Here is a 19412-nt window from a genome sequence, read left to right as displayed (position 1 = left end):
TTTTTATTTCATTGAAAAAAGTTTGAAAAATAGAAAACAACTCAGAACGATTCTTCATGAGAAACAACCAAGTACATCTGGAATAGTCATCAATAAAGGTAACAAAATACTGAAATCCTAAAGTTGACTTAACACGACTAGGTCCCCAAATATCAGAATGAACCAATGAAAAGGGGGATGACGCTCGTTGTGAAACACTACGAGGAAAGGAACTACGAGTATGTTTACCTAACTGACAAGACTCACACGACAAACTTGATAATTTGGACAGACTCGGAACAAGTTGCTGCAGTTTGGCAAGACTGGGATGACCTAACTGAGCATGAAGAAGGGATGATGACTCCATGATTACGCCAGCATGTGGAGAAGGGCTGAGATGATATAGGCCATGAGACTCACATCCTGTGCCAATCATGTGTTTCGAACTCCGGTCCTGCAACCAAACAGAATCTTTGGTAAATGAAATAACACAATTAAGGGAACGAGTTAGACGACTTACGGACAATAAGTTAAAAGGAGACCGAGGGACATAAAGTACATTATCAATGGATATGGACGGAAAAATATGAACAATACCAATACCATGAGATGAGACTCGAGACCCATCAGCCATCGTTACCGAGGGTAAATTAACCGAACATGACAAGGAAGAAAACAAGGACTTGTTACCAGTGATATGATCGGTGACACCTGAGTCAAGGACCCAAGATCCGAGAGAGTGAGTCAGACCGACAAAAGGAGTACCTGTGCATGTAACAGAAGCAGATGTAGTGGAACTAGAGTGCTGACGGTCCTCATACCATCTGAGAAATTCTTGAAAGAGTAAAGGGTTATTTATGGTATTTGATGAAGTAGGATGGTCTGCAGACGGTGATCGGGGAGGTGGATCAGAATTAACCATTACTATAGGTCGAAGAGGACGTCCATGAAGTGCATAACATCTATCAATTTTGTGGCCTAGCTTGCCACAGTGGTCACATTTTGGACGTCCGTTACCGGGTTGGCGAGACCGTCTCCGATCATCAAGTTGGACAGCCATGGAGAGGGAGAAACCCTAAAAATTCAAAATGCTCTGATTGACGCAACGACCACAGATCCAGAAAGAGGGCGAGGAGGCGATCACGGCGGTGCTGATCGGCAGCGGAAAGCTCTGGCGACGCGCCGGCACGCGCGGCGGCGCGTGGAGGCGCGTGAGAGGTCCGTTCGCCGCGATCTTCATACGACGGTGGTCGCCCGGCCGAGACGCTTCCGATGGTGTGGTCACCGGTCGATTCTGGAACTCCAGCGGCGACGACGGCAGTGGCAACTGCGACAACAGCGACAGTGATGGGTGTCGGAGACCGTGGAGTTGACTGGAACTATTCCTGTGCTCTGATACCATGTTAAATATAGTGAAGAAGATTAGGAGAAATCTCCCTTATGTGTTTAGCATACACATAGGATAGTTTATTTATAATGTAAGATAAGGGTTAAACTCTAAATACAGAATGGGCTAAGCCCAATTAACAGAAACACACAACTTAACATCTAACAACAAGCTATAACAATTTCCAAAGGAACTGCTATCGTTCGGGAAATTTTTTACTTGGAATGTATGCCTGCGATCAAGTCTACTTAGAATGTCATATAAAAAAAGTACAAGTATATGAACAAATAGGTAGAGCACAATTCAACATGACGAAAGAAAAGAGGCTGACATTTAAATACAACTTTATTTCCTTTGTTCTTCACAAATTGAGATATTTAACAGAAAAAATATTATCAGGGAGCCAACCGCTCAATCTTCCACAGCCGCTGTCCATTGATCTCATGGGGAGTATATTGCAACCTGTGAATAAAACATGCACACAATCTCAGGAAAATATTGTGGAAATTTACTTCAATGTATATGAAAATGAACTCTGGCACAGAATGATGGTCTAGGACATCGTACTCCTTTAACTAGGGTTTCAAACAAATCTTACAAGGAAAGGAAGTCTGTGAAATGTTTCTGTTAGGTGTCAGTGTTAGATATCTTTTAGTGAGTGAGAGACAGGGAGTTGGGCTGGGATATTTAGAAGAAATCAGGCATCTCTCTCATAAACAAGAAGAGGAGTAGAGATTGAAAGGTAAAATAGTCACTTATGGGGAACATCAGACAATAGGACCTCAGTGGAACTCTTTTCAGAAATCACAAGTTGTTCGCCATGATGATAAAAAGTAAATGTTTAGGGGCACTAGATATCTTTAGCATCAATCAGTAATTGTTAGTGAGGGAGTTAGTTTAATTGGGACAATAAGAAAAATAATGCATCTTGACTACGGATAGGCAGCGTTTCAGAGGGAGAGGTAACTAGTCATTTCTGAGAGAATTGGGGCCACAGGTCTGGGAATGGAGGGCGCGTACTCTTGAAGTTTTCCAATGCTTTATCTTTGTAATAGGATATCCATATTTCTTCCTAATAAAATACCAGGTTCCTGTGGACGGTTTATTTATAGACCAAACGTAACAAAACACCAGGCTCAGATAACCCTATTCTACACCAGAATAAAATAATTCAAAATTGAACAACGTCCCTAAATAAAAAATAATTCCAAATAAAAATTGCTCATCAAGGACAAGTATATCCAAATTTTAAGTAATGTCAAGATAAGCTTCGACATTCAAGCTATTTTAGACTGATGAGGGGATGCAGCAAAAGCTTGTAAGGGTTGATTTTCAATATAAATCTCAAACTTATTTAAGTAACTCAATTTTTTTCTTGTGGGGATAGAATCAATAACTCTTTAAAGTAAAAATGTCATATATTGTTGTAGATATGGCAGATTACTTTATAACGTTATCATAACCAAGCAGGCAGACTAGGATATAGATAAACTCAAATTGATAGGCATACGACTCGGATCTTGAACCTAAGCCGTGGCTTGAAAACCCAATATACGTTACTAAAAAACTATTATGTACATATTGTTTGGCTTCATCCATTCATAGAAAAAAAAAAGCAACTTAAAAACAAGAAAACCTATCACAAACGAGGATGCAACCACCTGTCGTGCAAGCGAGATTTCTGTCCTTGCCAAAACTCAAAAAGTTGTGGTGTGAGTCTATATCCTCCCCAGTTAGGTCTAGGGATCATACTTCTGCAGGTAGAAAATATGAGGATTATTTACATCTTCCCTAGAGTTAACAAATGGGAGAAAAGTATAATCGTGGCCAAATGAGATGGTTAGCTACTCAGGTTTCCAAGTACAAGCAATGAGAATCCATGGGGTTATAGACCATCTCGAGAGAGTAACATATTTTATCATAATTTACAAATAACATTGAGTCAAAAGTAGTTGTTCAATAACTTACCCATCGGCGTATTTTTGTTCCAGTTCTTTGTACTCCTGATAAAGAACATGCCTACCAGGTACTACAGTACTCTAATGATCCAAGAAATTGAAATTATAAGTTAATATGTCATACCATTTCCATATATAACAATTAAATTTAAAGTGAGGCAGAACTAGACCTGCTTGCTAACTATTGCTCCAATCTGACTTCCTCTAGGACGGCTATGGAAATATTCTTCCGATTCCTCATCAGAGACTTTCTGAACGGGCCCTTCTACCCGTACCTAGGAAAATAAATAAACAAAAAAAGTAATGGATAACAATAAATATGAATTACGGAGGAAATAAATTATGAAAACCGTACACAGTTTCAGAAGCCTAAATAAGAAAGGAAAAAAAAATCATTTCCCTAAGATACAGATAAACAATTGATTACAGCTGGTCCAACTAAAAGGACCTGCGAAAACAGAATCAGTCAATCACAATTGGCAGTTGCTTCAGATTTTCCAAACTGGGTTATGGGTGTAGTTTTGACTGCATTAACTGCATCTTTCGAGTTAGCTAGCTGCTCATTCCCTTAAGGGTTGAAGGCAACAAAAACACTAGGAGAGGTGTGCCAGGCAATACCTCTACCTAACACTACACAGGCCAATCTTTCCTTTGCTTGATCTCATTGTTGCGAATCTCGAAATAAGGCTCTCATTCTTCATATTCTCATGAGTGGTTTGCATCTGATCCCAGAAAAGATGTGGCATCTCAGCAAAGAGAGCCCTTGAGTGACATGAATTAGGTGACGGAAAGCTTGATAAAAAGAAAAATGTAGCCTCATGGGAGTTAGATCCCTTTGAGTGAGCGTATCCAACACTCCTAAAATATCATGAATATCCAATAGTTGAGGCATGCATCCAAAATGCAGTGACAGTTTGCATTATCAAAATGTATGTATGTATCAAGTTAAATTGACACGCTAACCATTGTTCTTCACCAATGAAAATCAAGTCAGCAAATGCAAAAGAACACAACAACAGCAAATTAAATTTGTCTAGCCGAAATATTACTGATATTCATCTTGTATCATTTGTGCAGGTTCCCTAATATAAGATCATTTCAAGAAACAAAATGGTTTAAAAAAAGTATTCGACTAAGAATGCAGGTAGGCAACTGCAGGAAGTTTTGGTGGTATTAATATCAAACTTAATGCAACAAATATAGATAAATAAACAGACGGGATTAAGATCAATATGGATTATTATTTTGCTAGATAAAAGAGAGAAAACAACAATGATAAAGGACACAGACTTCACGTGTTCAAGTTTTATCATGACTAAAATTTCTAGCTGTCTGTTTTGACTTTAACATGGAAAATCAGCTTTTCTCTACCAAGGCTTAAGAAAATTAAAACCACATCGATGGATCACCAAACATATCAAGCCCTTTTGAATCCCAGCTGAATCTTACCGACACTAATCAACTCAAGCCTCCAAAAGTTGAAGCCATACCGATAGTAGATATTCTAATCCCCTATGTTATACCACCTGAGGTTTTAGTCATCCAAATCCTAAACAGTCTCTTAGGTGTTATATTGTAACTACCAATTATCATACTGATCCTCTTTATCCCTCCATATAAAAGTACATTATGGCATGACGCACCATGTTTCCAAGAAGGCGTGATTGGATTGAAAATAAACTTCACCAATTCCATGAATAATAGGTCAATCTCAAGATGTGGCTGGCCAGAATGTAAGCAATACTCACCGAACGGTTTAAACCATCCCAGTAAAAAAGCAGAGATGCTCGAGGATTTTCAGACAATTCACGTGCCTTTCGACTTTCATAGTTTGTGTACCTGTGCAAATCAATTGCAGTAGCTGAACACAATTAAGCATTTGCTCAAATATAACAGGTCTAAAATAAAAATAACAGATCATTACTGACCACACAAATCCGTCTTTATCCAACCCTTTTAGCAAAACCATTCGTGATGAGCTGCAGGCAGATCAAGAAGAGTAATTTGTAACTTTTAGTTCAGATATTACACATTATTCAGAAGTATGGAAAAGTAATTAATTTTAACATTAAGAAAATCTTACGGTTTTCCATCCTTCCCTACAGTTGACAAGGCCATGGCATTTGGTTCCTTCAAACCAGCAGCCATTGCATCATCGAACCATTTGCGAAACTGCAGATAACAAAAATAATATTGTAAAATGGAAATCATTTGTAGTCGTTAAAATCTCAGATTTGTAAACTGAAAGAGATCATGGTAAAGTGCTAAATTCCTTGACAACCACAAAAAGGGTAAAAGAACAACTCTGCAACAAAGTATTGTTTCACATGAAAGTTACCTGATTAATTGGGTCAGCCTCCACCTGCTCTTCAAGAAATTCTGGTGAGATGTAATTCTCTCTTAGAGCTGAGATATCAACTTGTGGAGGCTTTCCAATTCGAACACACATGGATGTTCCAGGATAAGGTGGAAGCACAAGCTTATATTTTTCTGCAATAGCTGGTGGGACAAATCTACCTCCTAGAAAGTGGTGAGGACCACCAAACTTCTTTGCGCCTAATTTTGGGGCTGTCAAAGAAACCTACAGAAAAAATAAACACAACGGAGGAATGGTATCTCGATAGAAACACAGTTTGTGTGGAAATAAATATCTGACGATATTATATCTAAATTTCAACATTTAAAGAAATAAATAATGAGACAGAAATATCCCTGAAACATACCAACATATCAGGCTTAATGCCTGTACCATCAACATCTCCCTCTTCAACATGCCAACCAGAGGGAATATCTACAGAGACTATAACTGGTCTTTTTTTATCAATTTGATCATTATCGTGCAAAGAGACAAGTCTCTGGATCAAATCATCAAAAGGAGGCCTGGGAGAACCTGAAGAAACAGAAAACAACAAAGTATAGCCCTATAAAATTAAAATGGAATTATTTGTTGATGATCCATACAGTAGTTCAGAATTCAGAGCCAATGTGATAGGATGTGAAAGACTTTGAAAATAAAAAAAAAGAGTTATTTAATTTAACCGAGTGCTGCTGCAGATTATAATTGTAATGATATTGATTCTAACAGTAAGCATCAAAATAACAAGGGGGAATACATGAAAACAAAAAGGCAATTAATGATTAGCGGCATAAAAACAGTGGTAACAGTATGTTGTTCGGTCCCTGGTTTGCAAAACATAGGTGAGAAACATATAGATGCTCTAGATGCGCAAATAAATCCCAAAAAGAAAAATACCTACCATGAAATGAGAATCCAAACATCGCATCCACAAGAATGTCAAAGTCATTTGAAAGATCTGACGGTAGTTCTTCCACTGACAAGAAAGGGATAGACAGTGCTTCAAGCTACGGCAACAACAATTCATGAGACTTGAAGTAACCATTCGACAAAAAAAAAGTGTGGAGTTCTAAACTGTCAAGATGAGTTCCATCCAACCTGAGTAACCAATCCAGAATAGAGAGGCTTGGGGGTACGCTTTGGGTAACACACAAAGGGCTTATAACCAAAGTGATGCAGGTGGCGAGCAGCCACCAGACCGTCACCACCATTGTTACCAGGTCCACATATAGTAAGAACCCGACCATGCTCAGTGGGTTTGTAAACCTGTGAGATAAAAATAATTCAAGAACAATCTCACCAACATTAACATACAGACAAAAAAAAATCATAGAGAAAGAACAAATTTTAGCAAAAGGATGTTTCCTCTATCAAACTTCATTCTAGTCACCTAATGCAACAAAACACCAATAAGAACACTTCACTGCGTAGCAGAAATCAAATTTACAATTATCATAATCCTCCGTGGAAAATTGAGACGATTTACACAAAAAACAAGTACCTCAGAAATGGAAGCAGCGACGCTCAAACCAGCCAATTCCTAAAAATTAGAAACAAAAGGCGTTAACTAACTTAACCAACTGCATTAACACACGAAAATGAAAAAATAAAAGAGAAAGAAAGAAAGACCATGAGCTGGTCGACGCTGAAGCCGAGAGGACCCATGAGCGTCTCATCAATCTCAGCGGCTTCTCGCTGTGTGAGGTAAGTGACGGAATCAGCGTGGAAATCGGCCATTATTGCAGAAGAAGATGCAGCAGACGTGGGCCCACCGTTGAAGTTAGCGGAAAAGGGGCGAATTGAAGGTCGGAGAATACCCTGAAAGAAAAGACGAAACAGAAACGCGAAGATTTCAGAGAAAAACATGGAGAGAGTTTATGAGAGAAGAAAAGGGAATTGGTTTTCTTACCGAGAAAAACTGAAAGAGGGAGTTTCTGTTATTGTGTAGAGAAGGGAAGGGGCTATGGGTTTGAGTGAGTGAATGGGTAAGGCATAGACATGTCATGCTTCTTCTGACGATTCTTCTTCCTCTGGGAACCAATAAACGCATTGATTTGGCTGTTCCTTCTGCTTCTGCATCTCCCCACTGTTGAACTCACTAACACTGCATATGGTAATAAAGGTTAAACTATGCACATAAAATCAAATCATAATCCACTTCTCCCATTTTGCACCTCTCTAGCTCTACGTGGTGTCCAGTGGTGGTGGTCACCCTGTGAAATGAATAAATTAAATACGCTATGTTATTTTGGTTTACATTTGGGTTTATTCCATTCTTTTCAGTCAATTTAATTTTTAACTATTTTTTTAAACTGATTTTTTTACACATTTTCTTATTAATTATATTTTAATAAACATAATAAATTTTATTAACTTTTAAAAAATACCTAAATAAATAATAACTATCTGATAAAATATTATAAGTATTTAATAATATTACAGAAGTTAATAAGTAAATTAATTATATAACTGTTTTCTGTGTATCTATTTTTTTTAACTTTAATATAATTTTTTTTAATATTTTTTATTTTAGTAATTATTTTTTCTATAGTATATAGTTTATAACAATTAATAATGTTGATTCTTTATAATTTTTTTGTGTACATTTTTTACGTTATTTAAACATGATCAACATTATTTAAAAATACGATGAGGGTTAAACAAGTTATAATATAATGGATAAAAGTTAAAAACTTGTTTGTCAACAATTAATTTGTTTTGTACTTAATTCTCCTGTTTTGTTTCATAATCTTACATTTGATTCAAGTGTTTTGTTATTTCATGTGTTTCCATCAATAAAGTAGAAAAATCAAATTATTTCTTTAAAGCATGATGAAATACTGGCATGTATTGTAGCAGATTTTATGAAAAGCTTCCTTTCTTTTCATCTATTTTTAAGCATGATTTTTATTTATTGAAGAATTTAAATTATCTCTTTCATGGAGTAACATTCAAGATTGGTTAATTTGAAAAGGATGAGAATAAATTTAGTCAAGCCTTTTTATGTTAAATAATTACCAACACGGTTTGAACATTACTTATTTAAATGTTTTTATTAAACATCTTTGATTAGAATACATTTTTCTAGAATAATCATATCAATTTTAAGATTCTTTTAACAAAATCGCATACAAGGTTGCACTTGTGGGTCTAATATTTTATTATCTAATTGTAATAAATTAAAATTAAATGTTTATATTAATTTAATTATCATATTAGATTTTTTTCCTGTATTGTTACTTTAGTATGATTAGTAGTTGAATTGAAATATAAACAAGGATCAACATGTTCCACGCACTAATTTTGAACCCATATTTGTTATTTTCAAGTTACTTCCACCATGAACATTGGTAATTAACTTTTTATTGGTTTCCACTTCACTATTTGTAAGAAAACATGTTAACCCTATTGAAAAACAAAATCAAAAGGAACAATAGTAAAATTAAGTATGAAGCTTAAGATGTAAGAAAGGAACTTGAAATTCATCAAAGGAAAAAAAATCCTGCTAATGCCAGGATGAATTGTATCTAAAGTCCGCAGGTAATTTCCAATTTTGGCCGCAGAATTAACTAACTACTACAACCCAGCAACGACACTATTTTAGTATTCACATTGGTAAAGTACAACCTAGAAACAATCCAAAAGTAATGTAAGGAAGCCATATCTATCTACATCTAGTTATCTACAGATCGGAATTTGTCACAGTGCCCTCACCATTACATTCAACAGGCATAAGTCGCCGCCTCTTTGAAGCTTGTTCCTCACACATATCAGGTGCCACGCCATCAATAGTCTCACCGTCATCTACTGTATCAGAAATTTGTTGCAATGGAATTGTGGGAGTGTCCTCATCAACTGCCAACTGTGAAACTTGTTGCAATGTTATCGTGGGAGTTTCACCATAATCTGGGACATGAGAAACTTGTTGCAATGGTATTGTCAGAATTTCTTGACCAGTAGAGTGGAGATCTCCATTGTTATCATCACACTTCATAATTGAGTCTCCAGAATTTCCAATAATAGTGGTGGAAATATCTCTGACATGCTCAGCATTTACCATTGCCGAAAAAGTTTTCTCCGCTTGTTCAGCTTCATTAGATGACCTGGGCTCATTCAGAGAAGGGCAGTTTTCTGTGACCCTTACGTCTTCTGAATCATCTAAGGCACCATTTGATGAATGTAGAGATGACTCAACCACATCATGGTTCGCTTGAAGAGAGATTTGTGGTCTATGACATGTATCATCTCCACACTCCCTGGGAAGATATGGCAAAGAACATGTTTGAGGAATAATTCCAGCCACTTGCTGGAAGTTGGGATCTGTAGGCAGGTACATAAACTGTTCCCCAAGATCAGTGTCTTCCTATTATAATAGGACAAAAAAGAGGGGTGAAAGGTTAGTTTTACAACATAAATGTAAGAGAATGTAATGGGATCTAAAATAAATATCCTGCCAACATAAAAAATAGAGCTGTCAAAACGAATAATCCGGCCCGACCAGACACGAGTTGGCCACTTAGTGAGCCAACCCAACCTGACTCATTTATTAGCGAGTCGAAAAAATTCGAACCCGACCCGACCCATCACGGGTTGGTGGGTTAAACGGGTTGGCTCATTGGCTCACTTAATTAACTTTTTTTTCACTCTCTTCTTCTGAGATTCTTATAACATGTTACTTTGATCGATTAAATTGAAACAGTAATAATTGGACCAATTGATATAAAAGAAAATGAAACAAAAGAAATATATTGTTATATATATTCTAAGGTATCAAGCATAAAATTTTGCCAAATTTAGTTTAATGAGACATACACAACCGTTTGACCAAGAAACTACATATAGCCATTAACAAAAATATATAGCACAAGATAAAACTGTCATGCTTGTAGATAGGTCTAAAAACAAGATAAAACAAATGATATATTCCTGAATTATCCAATCTATAATAGTATCCATCTATTAAATTGGAGTCTTAAATGGATAAATCCACATTATTATGCTCTCTTGAAGTATCTTCTTCTTTATCTCCATCTATAATATTATCCAATCTATAATCTTAGGGTTTTATTTGCATAGGGAAACTTTTGGAAAGACAGCAACACGAAAGGCTCTATTGCTAAGTAAAGGTTGTGCTTTTTGAATAATTAATTTAATTAATTTGATTTCAATAAAAAAAATAGGATTTGAATAATTAATTTAATTAATTTGATTTAATTAAAAAAATAGGCGGGTTGGTAAACCAACCCAACCCACCACGGGTTAAACCCGTGTGAGCCGGGTCAAAATTGGCTCGCATAAAAAATTTTGCATTTTTTTTCAACCCAACCCGACTCAAACCCGTGGTGATCCGGGTTGGCTCACGGGTTTCAACCCATTTTGACGGCACTAATAAAAAATGTACTCATCACTGAACGGCTACATTTAGAAACTATGCTCCAGAAAGTGATAGGTCGAAAGTTGATTTTTCATTGTATAATGTACAGCAGACAGCATAAATTATTTGACAAAAACAGGCTTCTGTGTGGTTCAAACATATTCAAGAAAGAAAATGCAGACACAAGTAGGTACCTCCATCGTGTATATTGAACCATTGAAACGCTGGTCAAAAGATTGGCACTGTCCCAACATAGCTCCTGCTGTAGCTCCTGGCTCAAAAAGCTCTTTAAGAACCAAGCCTGAACTGTTAAAAGATTGATGATCCAAAGATGACGAACCAGACAATAGAGTGATTTCTATTCCCTGCCCCACATGCGAAGTTGTTGACTCCTTATTGACTTCAGTGTGATCAATCCCAGTTCTGTTATCATTATTTGCTAAGCACTCATTGTCAGCACTACAGTCAGAGGAAGAGATTTCGTGTGAACCAAGGTTTTCCACAAGTTCAAAGATTAACTTCTGGATCAGTGTTCGCTTGAGATAAGCCTCAGCAGGCAGAAACCAGTCTACATTGAGCTGGAAATAACTAGTTATATTAGGTCAAACTCATATAAGAATCCATATGAATCCGTTACTAAGATGCCATTTACCTTTCAAATGTTAAAAATAGAAAGCATTAAGACAACTAAGCAAGGAACTGCAAAAATTGGGAGATGTAATACTTAAATAGGCACGATCAACAACTAAAACAAAAAGGCTGACATCATACCCATTTAATACATTCTTCATCGTATTGAGTAGAATTTTATGTGAGACCTAGGTAATAGGACATTGACTTCGCCCAATTAGTGAGTTGGAGAGAATGCTAAAAAGTTGTTCGCTAGAACTACTTGGATGAAGAGATAAAGAAAATTGAGGACGTTGCAACAAATGAATTACAGGTAAATTAGTTTCAATTTATAAATATTGAACCACTCGAGTAATTAAGTCAACCAGCATTTCTTAGTAAAAACAACTATTCGTAAATTGATAACCAATCTAGTAGATAATTGATTTTAGAATGGAAACTTTTGCCAATGATTTCATTTGTTCAAACAAAAAGTGTGAAATACACCATAACTACAAGAATAAGTAGATCACTTACGAAGTTGGAAAACTTGGTTAGTTTGATAGGGTTGAAATTAAGAGGGGCTTCAGTAAGGAACAGCTCAAGGTAGTGAAGCAGAAATAGGCCACAATCATACGAGTTTTCTTGCTGCGGCAACTGTCATGGAGTGAGAGCATTCAATCATAACAATAAAAGAGAACTCAAGCAGAAAAGGCAAAAAGTGACCAGTCTTAAGCAAAAAAAGGCCAACTAGCATGGAGTTATAGCATTCAATTTTAAAATTTAAAAAATCATTTCAGAGAATAAAGCCAAGTGATCCGTGTTCCTTGAATAACCCACCTAATAATGAGACATTTAAAGAAAGATACAAATGCAAAAGGTATGCATTTGTTTGTAGAAAAAAAAAAGGGGGAAAATTGAAATTATCAAGTGATGGGATTTTCCTCTTCAAATGTATGTAACACAAGGTTTGCATAAAAACCCAGTAAACCCCAAATTAATCTACAAGATCGAATGACTAGGGCACTTTAGTCTGAGATTTTTCAAAACTCTCAATTCTAAAATGCTTAACTTTGCAAAACATCAATGGAAAACAAAGTAGAAAAAGATTAAAATGAGTATTGCTTTTGCAAAACCATGGATTAACAGCTTTTAAAATCTCAAGATCTAAAATGTCTCACCCATTCAATCTTAGATTAATTTGTGGGTCTACTGAAAACAACTCCTAACATAATGGATTGAAACAATTATATGTATATTATATATGAATAATTAAGCCAGTAAAACCAACCAGTAAGAAATTTTTCATAAAAATATAGCCAGTTTCCAAAACAATGTAGTATCTACTTCCCAGCAAATGATAAAACAGAAATTAGTTTCATTTAACACTAATGGGTCTCTAAAAGAAAAATGATTGCCCTGGTAAAAATCGTCAAAATGTTAGCAGACATTACCGCAAGTGGAAGAAAACGCATGTTGAAGAATCTTGATGAAAGGTCTTCTTCCAAGGTATCCTTGTGTCTCTCTTTCCACTCTTCCCACAAGTAACTGAAAATATCAGATGACAAAAGAACAAATACAACTCTCTTGAGTTCAATTTTTTAATCGACAATGCAAATATAAGGAATCTGCACAGTTGCAATGGAAATAAACATGTATAACAGTATAAATAATAGATATTAATGTCAAAATTGAAAAAAGGTAACAGAAAATGGCAATACACATAAGCAGCATCCATAAGCACATTAATTTTGGTTCTTATTTGTATTATGAGTTAAGTCCTAACCTAAGCCCAAATTCTAAGAGTTTCAATAACACAAATTTTATCTACAAGAATCGCTTACAGTTTGATAAATAAAAATGCATGATCAACTGAGCTCTATTATTCAGATTTATGTGTAACGCTGTGCCAAAAGTTGAGTACAACATAGACATCGTTTAAGTGAATAATTATACACAAATACTAGCTTAAAATATCAGTTTTTGTTCTAAAGCCTGAAAAGCTCCTACAAATTATAATTTACAAATTTTGGTTATAATGAAGGTCAAGCCAAATTTCAAGACTAATAATATAATTAAAGCAAGCACACTAACCACCAGGAGATTCATTATCAATTGCTTTATAAAATCACAATTTAACAAAGTGGCCAAATCAATAATTGCAAACAAAGTGGCCAAATCAATAATTGCAAACAGAGTGGCCAAATCAATAATTGCAAACTTCAGCTGCAGGGGCATAGTCTACAAAGGTCTCAAACATGAAGCCAGAGACAACTTGCACTTTCATATATAACACTGAATTCAGTTTCAATAAAATCATAAAATCTGCATACATTTTTTGGGACAGGAAAGAGATTAAGAGGGGAACAAAAGAAAGTGAGAAGTTTTAGTCTACCTTTGCACCAAGTTTTTCAGACCACTATGACTTCCTTTTATAGAATCCATATGCAATATACTGGGTACCTTAAGTGAATCGTGCATCTCCTTGTCTGGAATACACAGAATAACATAAATTTCTGAAAACAGAGTATCACAAGAAAGAATATAAACTGAGATCTCACCATTAAAATTAACCACTTCACCAGGATGGCATATGACTATTAAACTCCAGTGAAGACTATCATCACATGAAAAGAAAATTCTGATCAGCACTTGAATACAAATAGAAAGTCAGAGAACCAAAACTTCAATAAAGTCTTACTTGAAGTTCACAGGAATGAAGATATAATCCTTTGCAAATAAATTTACTTTTCTTGTCCATTTCCGAACACGTAGAAATGCTGCTTTTCCATCAGAAGCACTGGATGGATTTTTGTCCATATCAGCCAGCTTTCTAAAGAAAAAACTATTAAAAAAATGAAATCTAGGTTTTTCCTCCTCCGGTATTTGATTCTTAAGATACCTGCGAAGATTGAGATTTGTGAATTGTCAACTCCATCAAGAATCAAAATATAGATTTTAACCCTACAATTTTTATGGATCTTTAACATAAGTATACAAAAAAAAAAAGAGAAGATAGAGGAAGCTCCACGGTTCAAACAGGTAGAACAAGATAAAAATGTTATCGTACAGAAATGATGAATAAATAATTTTTAACAAAAAATGCAACAAAAGAATGATATGTATACAAATAGAGAAAGAGAAAACTTACTGGATGTAAAAATCGATAATTGTATCATTAATGAATGTGTCTGGTTGCAGGAGATCCACATCTCTCTTGCTTAGGGAAACAGCATCTGGATCCCCTTTTGGATAGATAACATCATCAAAATTCTCCTCAAAACTGTTTCAGATCATAAATTCTCAGAGTTAAACTGCTATAAAAAGTTACACTCCCCTTCCAAAACATACAAATATGAAAACAAGAAAATTATAGTACAAGGTAGTAGGCTCTAATGGTTTCATACAAGATATCATGATCTTTTATACCCAGTCTAATAGAAAGATTTAAAAAAGTATAAAAATTCAGTAGATTTATGCAAACTTGATTTCCTCAACATAACAGATTTTGTGAAGTTTCTACTTAAATCTATGGAAAATGTAACCATAACAGAATTTGATTTCCAATAAATGATATCTTTGACACTTGTTAGAATAATTACATCTATGTATTATCATCAAGTCTAAGTGCAGGGAGTAGAGTGTTGGAAATGACTATCAGCCGTACCTACAATTGTACCTAGTTCTGCACCTAGGTGTCTAGTGTAGTCCCTCAACCTTCCATGGATTCTTGTATCATTTTTTCAATATAAATAGAAGATTACGAGAGGAGTCCTTCAAGCCCTCTAAACATATATTTTCTCTCTGTTCTGAATCTCAAGTACACTCTCGGTTGGAAGAATGAATTGCAAAAGTTACACCCTAGACCATGGCCATAAAGCTTCTAACACCATGCCATGAACCATCTATCCCAAAAGCTACATCATCCTAAGCCAAACATATTACAGACACACATTAAACCATATAGAATAAACTATTGAATAAAGGGAAAAGAAAATAAAAAGACAACATATACCATGCAACAGCAAAGGAAATAGAATACCATAAAGCACTAAACCTGAAAATGTTTTTAAAATAAAAGATATGGACTACAGCATCAATACATAAAGGTAAACTTGTTTGAAAGGAAAAGAAAATTAATTATTCTTACTTTGGGAAGTAGCATCTTGATGCATGTGAATCAGTTTCATTGCCTTCTACATCCGCACTACAAATATCAAACATGAATATAATACTTCACAAAAATGACACAAATTGGCATTCAGAGAACCAGATCTTCCAAATAAATTTTACCATGACAATGAAAGCACACATCACTGGTTTATAAACAATTTAATGACTTACTGAAGCGCAATGTTCCAAGAAGCCAAGTATTTTGTATTAAGAGATATGATTTGCCTATGTCTCAGGGACCAATTGTAATCAACAAGCGCAAATTTCAGTTCCTCAATGCCTAGCATATGTACAAAAATGCACATACAGTAAGTAACAGATAAGTTACCATATGCAAAACAATCTACAAACTCCTAATACCAGAATTTACCCACATAGTTTTATAGCTACAGTTTGAATAAAAATACCAAGTTATGTCAAATATGCAAGTCATAACGAAGAATATCATTCCCCATTAATCAATCATAGTAATTGCACTCACCTGAAGCATTGCTTACATGATTTGACTGGCTTGCATTACTTGATATTACTCTAAGCTTAATAATGACGGTTCCACTCTGAAGAAAAGGCATAAAAGGAGAATTATAGAACTTATACACAACACACATACATAGTGTAATGAAAGCAATAGAAATACAAAACTCACACTTTGAAACAATTGACAATTAATGTCAATGAGATCATCCAGTGCCCATTCCAGATCAAAGGCTTCTTGCTTTATACAAGAAGTTGAAACATTGATCTTGACACAAAAGGGTGAAAAGGTTAATGTTGGCCCCAGATAATGATTATCTTGGTATATGACATAATCGGGATGAAGAACGACTTCTATATTTGTGTCATCCTGAAAATACATCAAAGAAAATAATAGTGAACAACACGAAATAAAAAGTAAAGCAACATAATATAGAACAAAAATAATAAATTAAGAGATATTACAACAACTTATATTCTCAGGTAAAAAAGGTATATTCGATGAAGCACCAGCGGCAGGAGAAAGACAAACCAATAAAAAAAATAGCATGTATCAATGATGAAAAAGTAAAAAGAACAGCAATAAAAAAACAACTAAAGAAATACCAAATCTAAAAAAACAAAAAAGGTGAAAAAACATTGCATATCATGTTAATGTCGTTAAATAAACTTTACCATATCAGAATTGTCTGTGCCATTCAATCCAAAACCATTTAATGAAACTGAAATAATGAATACTTAGTGAGAAAACTGCAATATAATTTTCAAATTGACAGTGCTAGAATTATAAGGACTCCATGATTATAAAATATACAGCACCATTCTCTGGAATATCAGAAGCAGGACTTGTTGGAGCACTCTCATCAGCTTCTGAATTAACATCAATTGATTCATTCTGTAAAATAATTGAACATAGATATAAGTTTCACAATTAAATCAATTCCTTAGACTATAATCTGACAAAATTGAAGTTACAGTACACTGTATGAAGTCCCTGAAGGCTCAATGTGGCCTGTTTCAGGTGAAGATACTTCGCCACATATATCCATTTTCTCTAGCTTGTTATAGTTATCAACATCTTTAAGATGATCATTTTCATGACTACCCAAATTTGACTGTTTGTCAGCTTCCAACACATATTTCTTCTCTTCACTATCATACATATCTTCCGGTGTATCAGGAGAAGGGTCAGAACCACCCTTTTCCAAATTAAAAATAGCACCAGCTACGCCAACACAAGGTACACTGGCAACATTCTTTATGCCAACCTTGCTCACCTGGGAATCTGTCAATATATCATTGGCTATATATAATCAATTTAATTAAATACCAGCTTTGAGATGAATGGAAACAACACAAGAAGTCATGACAGGCATATTTCCTTAACACTTATATTTCCTTAACGAGTGCCCTGGTAAGCATTAGTATGTCTTTAACCCTTTTTCATCACATGATAATAATTATAGATAGTCATTCTTCATTATCCATCTATTAAAGAACACAAAGTTCAATTTCCCTGCCCGAATCCAGCAACCATGACACGCCCTAAGTTCATCCGCATACTACAATCAAAACTATAATGTCTATACTCAACACAATCCAACTTATGTCAAAAAACATATCCAACAATCGTGATACCATAGTTTTAAAATTATTGATAACCTCAAGTCCACAGACAAACAAAAAAACGTTAAGAGGAAAAAATCTACTGTAGGTTTCATCCTTCTCCTTCAGTTCTTCAATTTGACTCTCTAGGAAGCATACACTATACCTTAAAATCAAAACCATTAATAATCAAACACGAATAAGACAATGGCTACCGAGTTAACGTTTTGGAATTAACATTTTAAAGGAAAACGTGTATTATAGATGAACAATTCCCATTGAAGATAACGTTTGTTTTGGCGAATTAGAATTTTAGGGGAATCGTCTTACCGTGAGGATCGTGGTGGGATAGGGATTGGTGATGGGAATCTTTGTCCGAGGCTGCAGCATCATCCTCTTCATTGAAATCAAAGACTTGCAGATCTCTGCTCGGAGACTTACTCATGGTCTCCAATAAGGGTTTTTGAGGGAGCTGGTTGAGAGCGCGAAATTGATCCAAGCTGTAATGGCACTCTCGCAATTGGGGGTATCTGCGTTGAAGAGTGACCTAAATAGTAGTGAAATCTGCCAATTAAAATGTGACAGCTGTCTCAACCTCTAATGAATGTTCGTTTATCTAATTGATACAGAAAATTTTCGTATATTGATAAAATATCTATTAAACTGATATAAATTTCAATTTTAAGCAAAAATTCTTAATTGTAATTTTTGAAATAAATGTGTAACTTTTATAATTACTTTAAAAATCATTTCAGCAGTAATTTTCAATTGATTGAAAAATGAAAAAACTTTTAAATACCATGGCACAAAAAAATTGTGTAATAGTAGAATTTGAAAATAAACAATTTTTTTTTTCAAAATCTGATTTACAATATCTTATACTAAAAAGAGATAAAATCTCCATCATATATCATGATATTGTATTTTAAATCCTCAAAAGCTATCAAAATACCTAAAATGATAAATAATATTATATTTCAGTATCCCTTAATAAAAAAAAATCATTGTAGGATTTATAAAAAAAAAAAGCTACTTAAAATCTTAAAGTGAATACAATAAATGGAAGTATCTATCCAAAAAATAATGTAAGATCTTAAAATAAGATATTGCATTTAAAGATGTTCTAAAATGTTTATAAATCTAGTAAGTCATATTTTTTCTCTTGATTTTTAGTATAATATGTGATAAAATATTTATAAATTTATTTAATTTTACTTTTTTTAATTAATTTATTGATGTAATGGATGAATATCATCCAAACTTATATCCAAATATATCTATAAGATTTTTGATAAAATCTGCTAATTTATTCGGTTAATAATGTAAATAGTTGGTGTAACATCCCAAAAGACAGTAATAATCATAATCAGAATTAATTACATTTAACAGTAAAACAGTGCAGTCTGTACACTAAGATACGAGGTTCAAAAAGTCGAACGGCTCAAAGTACAGCATTATATACAACACAACATTAACAGAAGTTCAGAGACGAACGGT

General features: G+C 34.6%; 3 protein-coding genes across 10 annotated transcripts; all 3 read right to left on the bottom strand.

The window, feature by feature from the left end:
- Nucleotides 1-1428, bottom strand: LOC128196175 (uncharacterized). The gene is made up of 2 exons (XM_052876323.1): nucleotides 670-1428; nucleotides 1-433 (listed from the first exon to the last, which is right to left on the bottom strand). The coding sequence occupies exons 1-2, from the start codon at nucleotides 1037-1039 to the stop codon at nucleotides 396-398; spliced, it is 408 nt and encodes a 135-aa protein (XP_052732283.1). The 5' UTR covers nucleotides 1040-1428; the 3' UTR covers nucleotides 1-395.
- A 137-nt stretch (nucleotides 1429-1565) lies between these two features.
- Nucleotides 1566-7884, bottom strand: LOC108331858 (pyridoxine/pyridoxamine 5'-phosphate oxidase 1, chloroplastic). Of its 2 annotated transcripts, XM_017566840.2 has the most exons (15): nucleotides 7855-7884; nucleotides 7590-7784; nucleotides 7310-7498; nucleotides 7182-7220; nucleotides 6779-6946; nucleotides 6582-6687; nucleotides 6048-6214; nucleotides 5663-5905; nucleotides 5408-5496; nucleotides 5253-5303; nucleotides 5073-5163; nucleotides 3495-3599; nucleotides 3335-3405; nucleotides 3028-3120; nucleotides 1566-1828 (listed from the first exon to the last, which is right to left on the bottom strand). In XM_017566840.2, exons 2-15 carry the CDS (start codon nucleotides 7728-7730, stop codon nucleotides 1762-1764), a joined length of 1620 nt encoding a protein of 539 aa, XP_017422329.1. In that variant the 5' UTR covers nucleotides 7731-7784; nucleotides 7855-7884; the 3' UTR covers nucleotides 1566-1761. The 2 variants fall into 2 exon arrangements, with proteins under 2 accessions (XP_017422329.1, XP_017422328.1); XM_017566839.2 differs by having other exon boundaries at nucleotides 7590-7877.
- Nucleotides 7885-9143: 1259 nt separating this feature from the next.
- Nucleotides 9144-18437, bottom strand: LOC108331815 (probable ubiquitin-like-specific protease 2B). 7 transcript variants are annotated; one of them, XM_052876315.1, is made up of 16 exons: nucleotides 18246-18431; nucleotides 17291-17595; nucleotides 17130-17205; nucleotides 16986-17032; nucleotides 16483-16680; nucleotides 16318-16393; nucleotides 16008-16116; nucleotides 15814-15870; nucleotides 14815-14946; nucleotides 14365-14565; nucleotides 14225-14280; nucleotides 14059-14152; nucleotides 13118-13211; nucleotides 12201-12320; nucleotides 11249-11632; nucleotides 9144-10043 (listed from the first exon to the last, which is right to left on the bottom strand). In XM_052876315.1, the coding sequence occupies exons 1-16, from the start codon at nucleotides 18358-18360 to the stop codon at nucleotides 9363-9365; spliced, it is 2745 nt and encodes a 914-aa protein (XP_052732275.1). In that variant the 5' UTR covers nucleotides 18361-18431; the 3' UTR covers nucleotides 9144-9362. The 7 variants fall into 7 exon arrangements, with proteins under 7 accessions (XP_052732275.1, XP_052732276.1, XP_017422255.1 ...); XM_052876316.1 differs by having other exon boundaries at nucleotides 17291-17587; XM_017566766.2 differs by having other exon boundaries at nucleotides 14059-14280.
- Nucleotides 18438-19412: the final 975 nt, after the last annotated feature.

This window comes from Vigna angularis, chromosome 4 (assembly GCF_016808095.1).
Source record: "Vigna angularis cultivar LongXiaoDou No.4 chromosome 4, ASM1680809v1, whole genome shotgun sequence".
Classification (NCBI taxonomy): Eukaryota; Viridiplantae; Streptophyta; class Magnoliopsida; order Fabales; family Fabaceae; genus Vigna; species Vigna angularis.
This window is presented reverse-complemented; position numbering and strand designations above follow the sequence as displayed.

Bases quoted from the DNA above. Each gene is read 5' to 3' on its own strand.
- LOC108331858 (XM_017566840.2), bottom strand. From the start codon at position 7,730: ATGCGTTTATTGGTTCCCAGAGGAAGAAGAATCGTCAGAAGAAGCATG. The intron at 5,906-6,047 runs GTATGTTTCAGG...TTTTTTCTGTAG, and splicing joins GCATTAAGCCTGATATGTTG to GTTTCTTTGACAGCCCCAAA. The intron at 5,164-5,252 runs GTCAGTAATGAT...TGATTTGCACAG, and splicing joins GATAAAGACGGATTTGTGTG to GTACACAAACTATGAAAGTC.
- LOC108331815 (XM_017566766.2), bottom strand. From the start codon at position 18,360: ATGAGTAAGTCTCCGAGCAGAGATCTGCAAGTCTTTGATTTCAATGAA. The intron at 16,681-16,985 runs GTAAAGTTTATT...ATGTATTTTCAG, and splicing joins GCACAGACAATTCTGATATG to GATGACACAAATATAGAAGT. The intron at 12,321-13,117 runs GTAATGTCTGCT...ACTCCATGACAG, and splicing joins TGCGTTTTCTTCCACTTGCG to TTGCCGCAGCAAGAAAACTC.
- LOC128196175 (XM_052876323.1), bottom strand. From the start codon at position 1,039: ATGGCTGTCCAACTTGATGATCGGAGACGGTCTCGCCAACCCGGTAAC. The intron at 434-669 runs GTAACAAGTCCT...GTTTGGTTGCAG, and splicing joins TGTCACCGATCATATCACTG to GACCGGAGTTCGAAACACAT.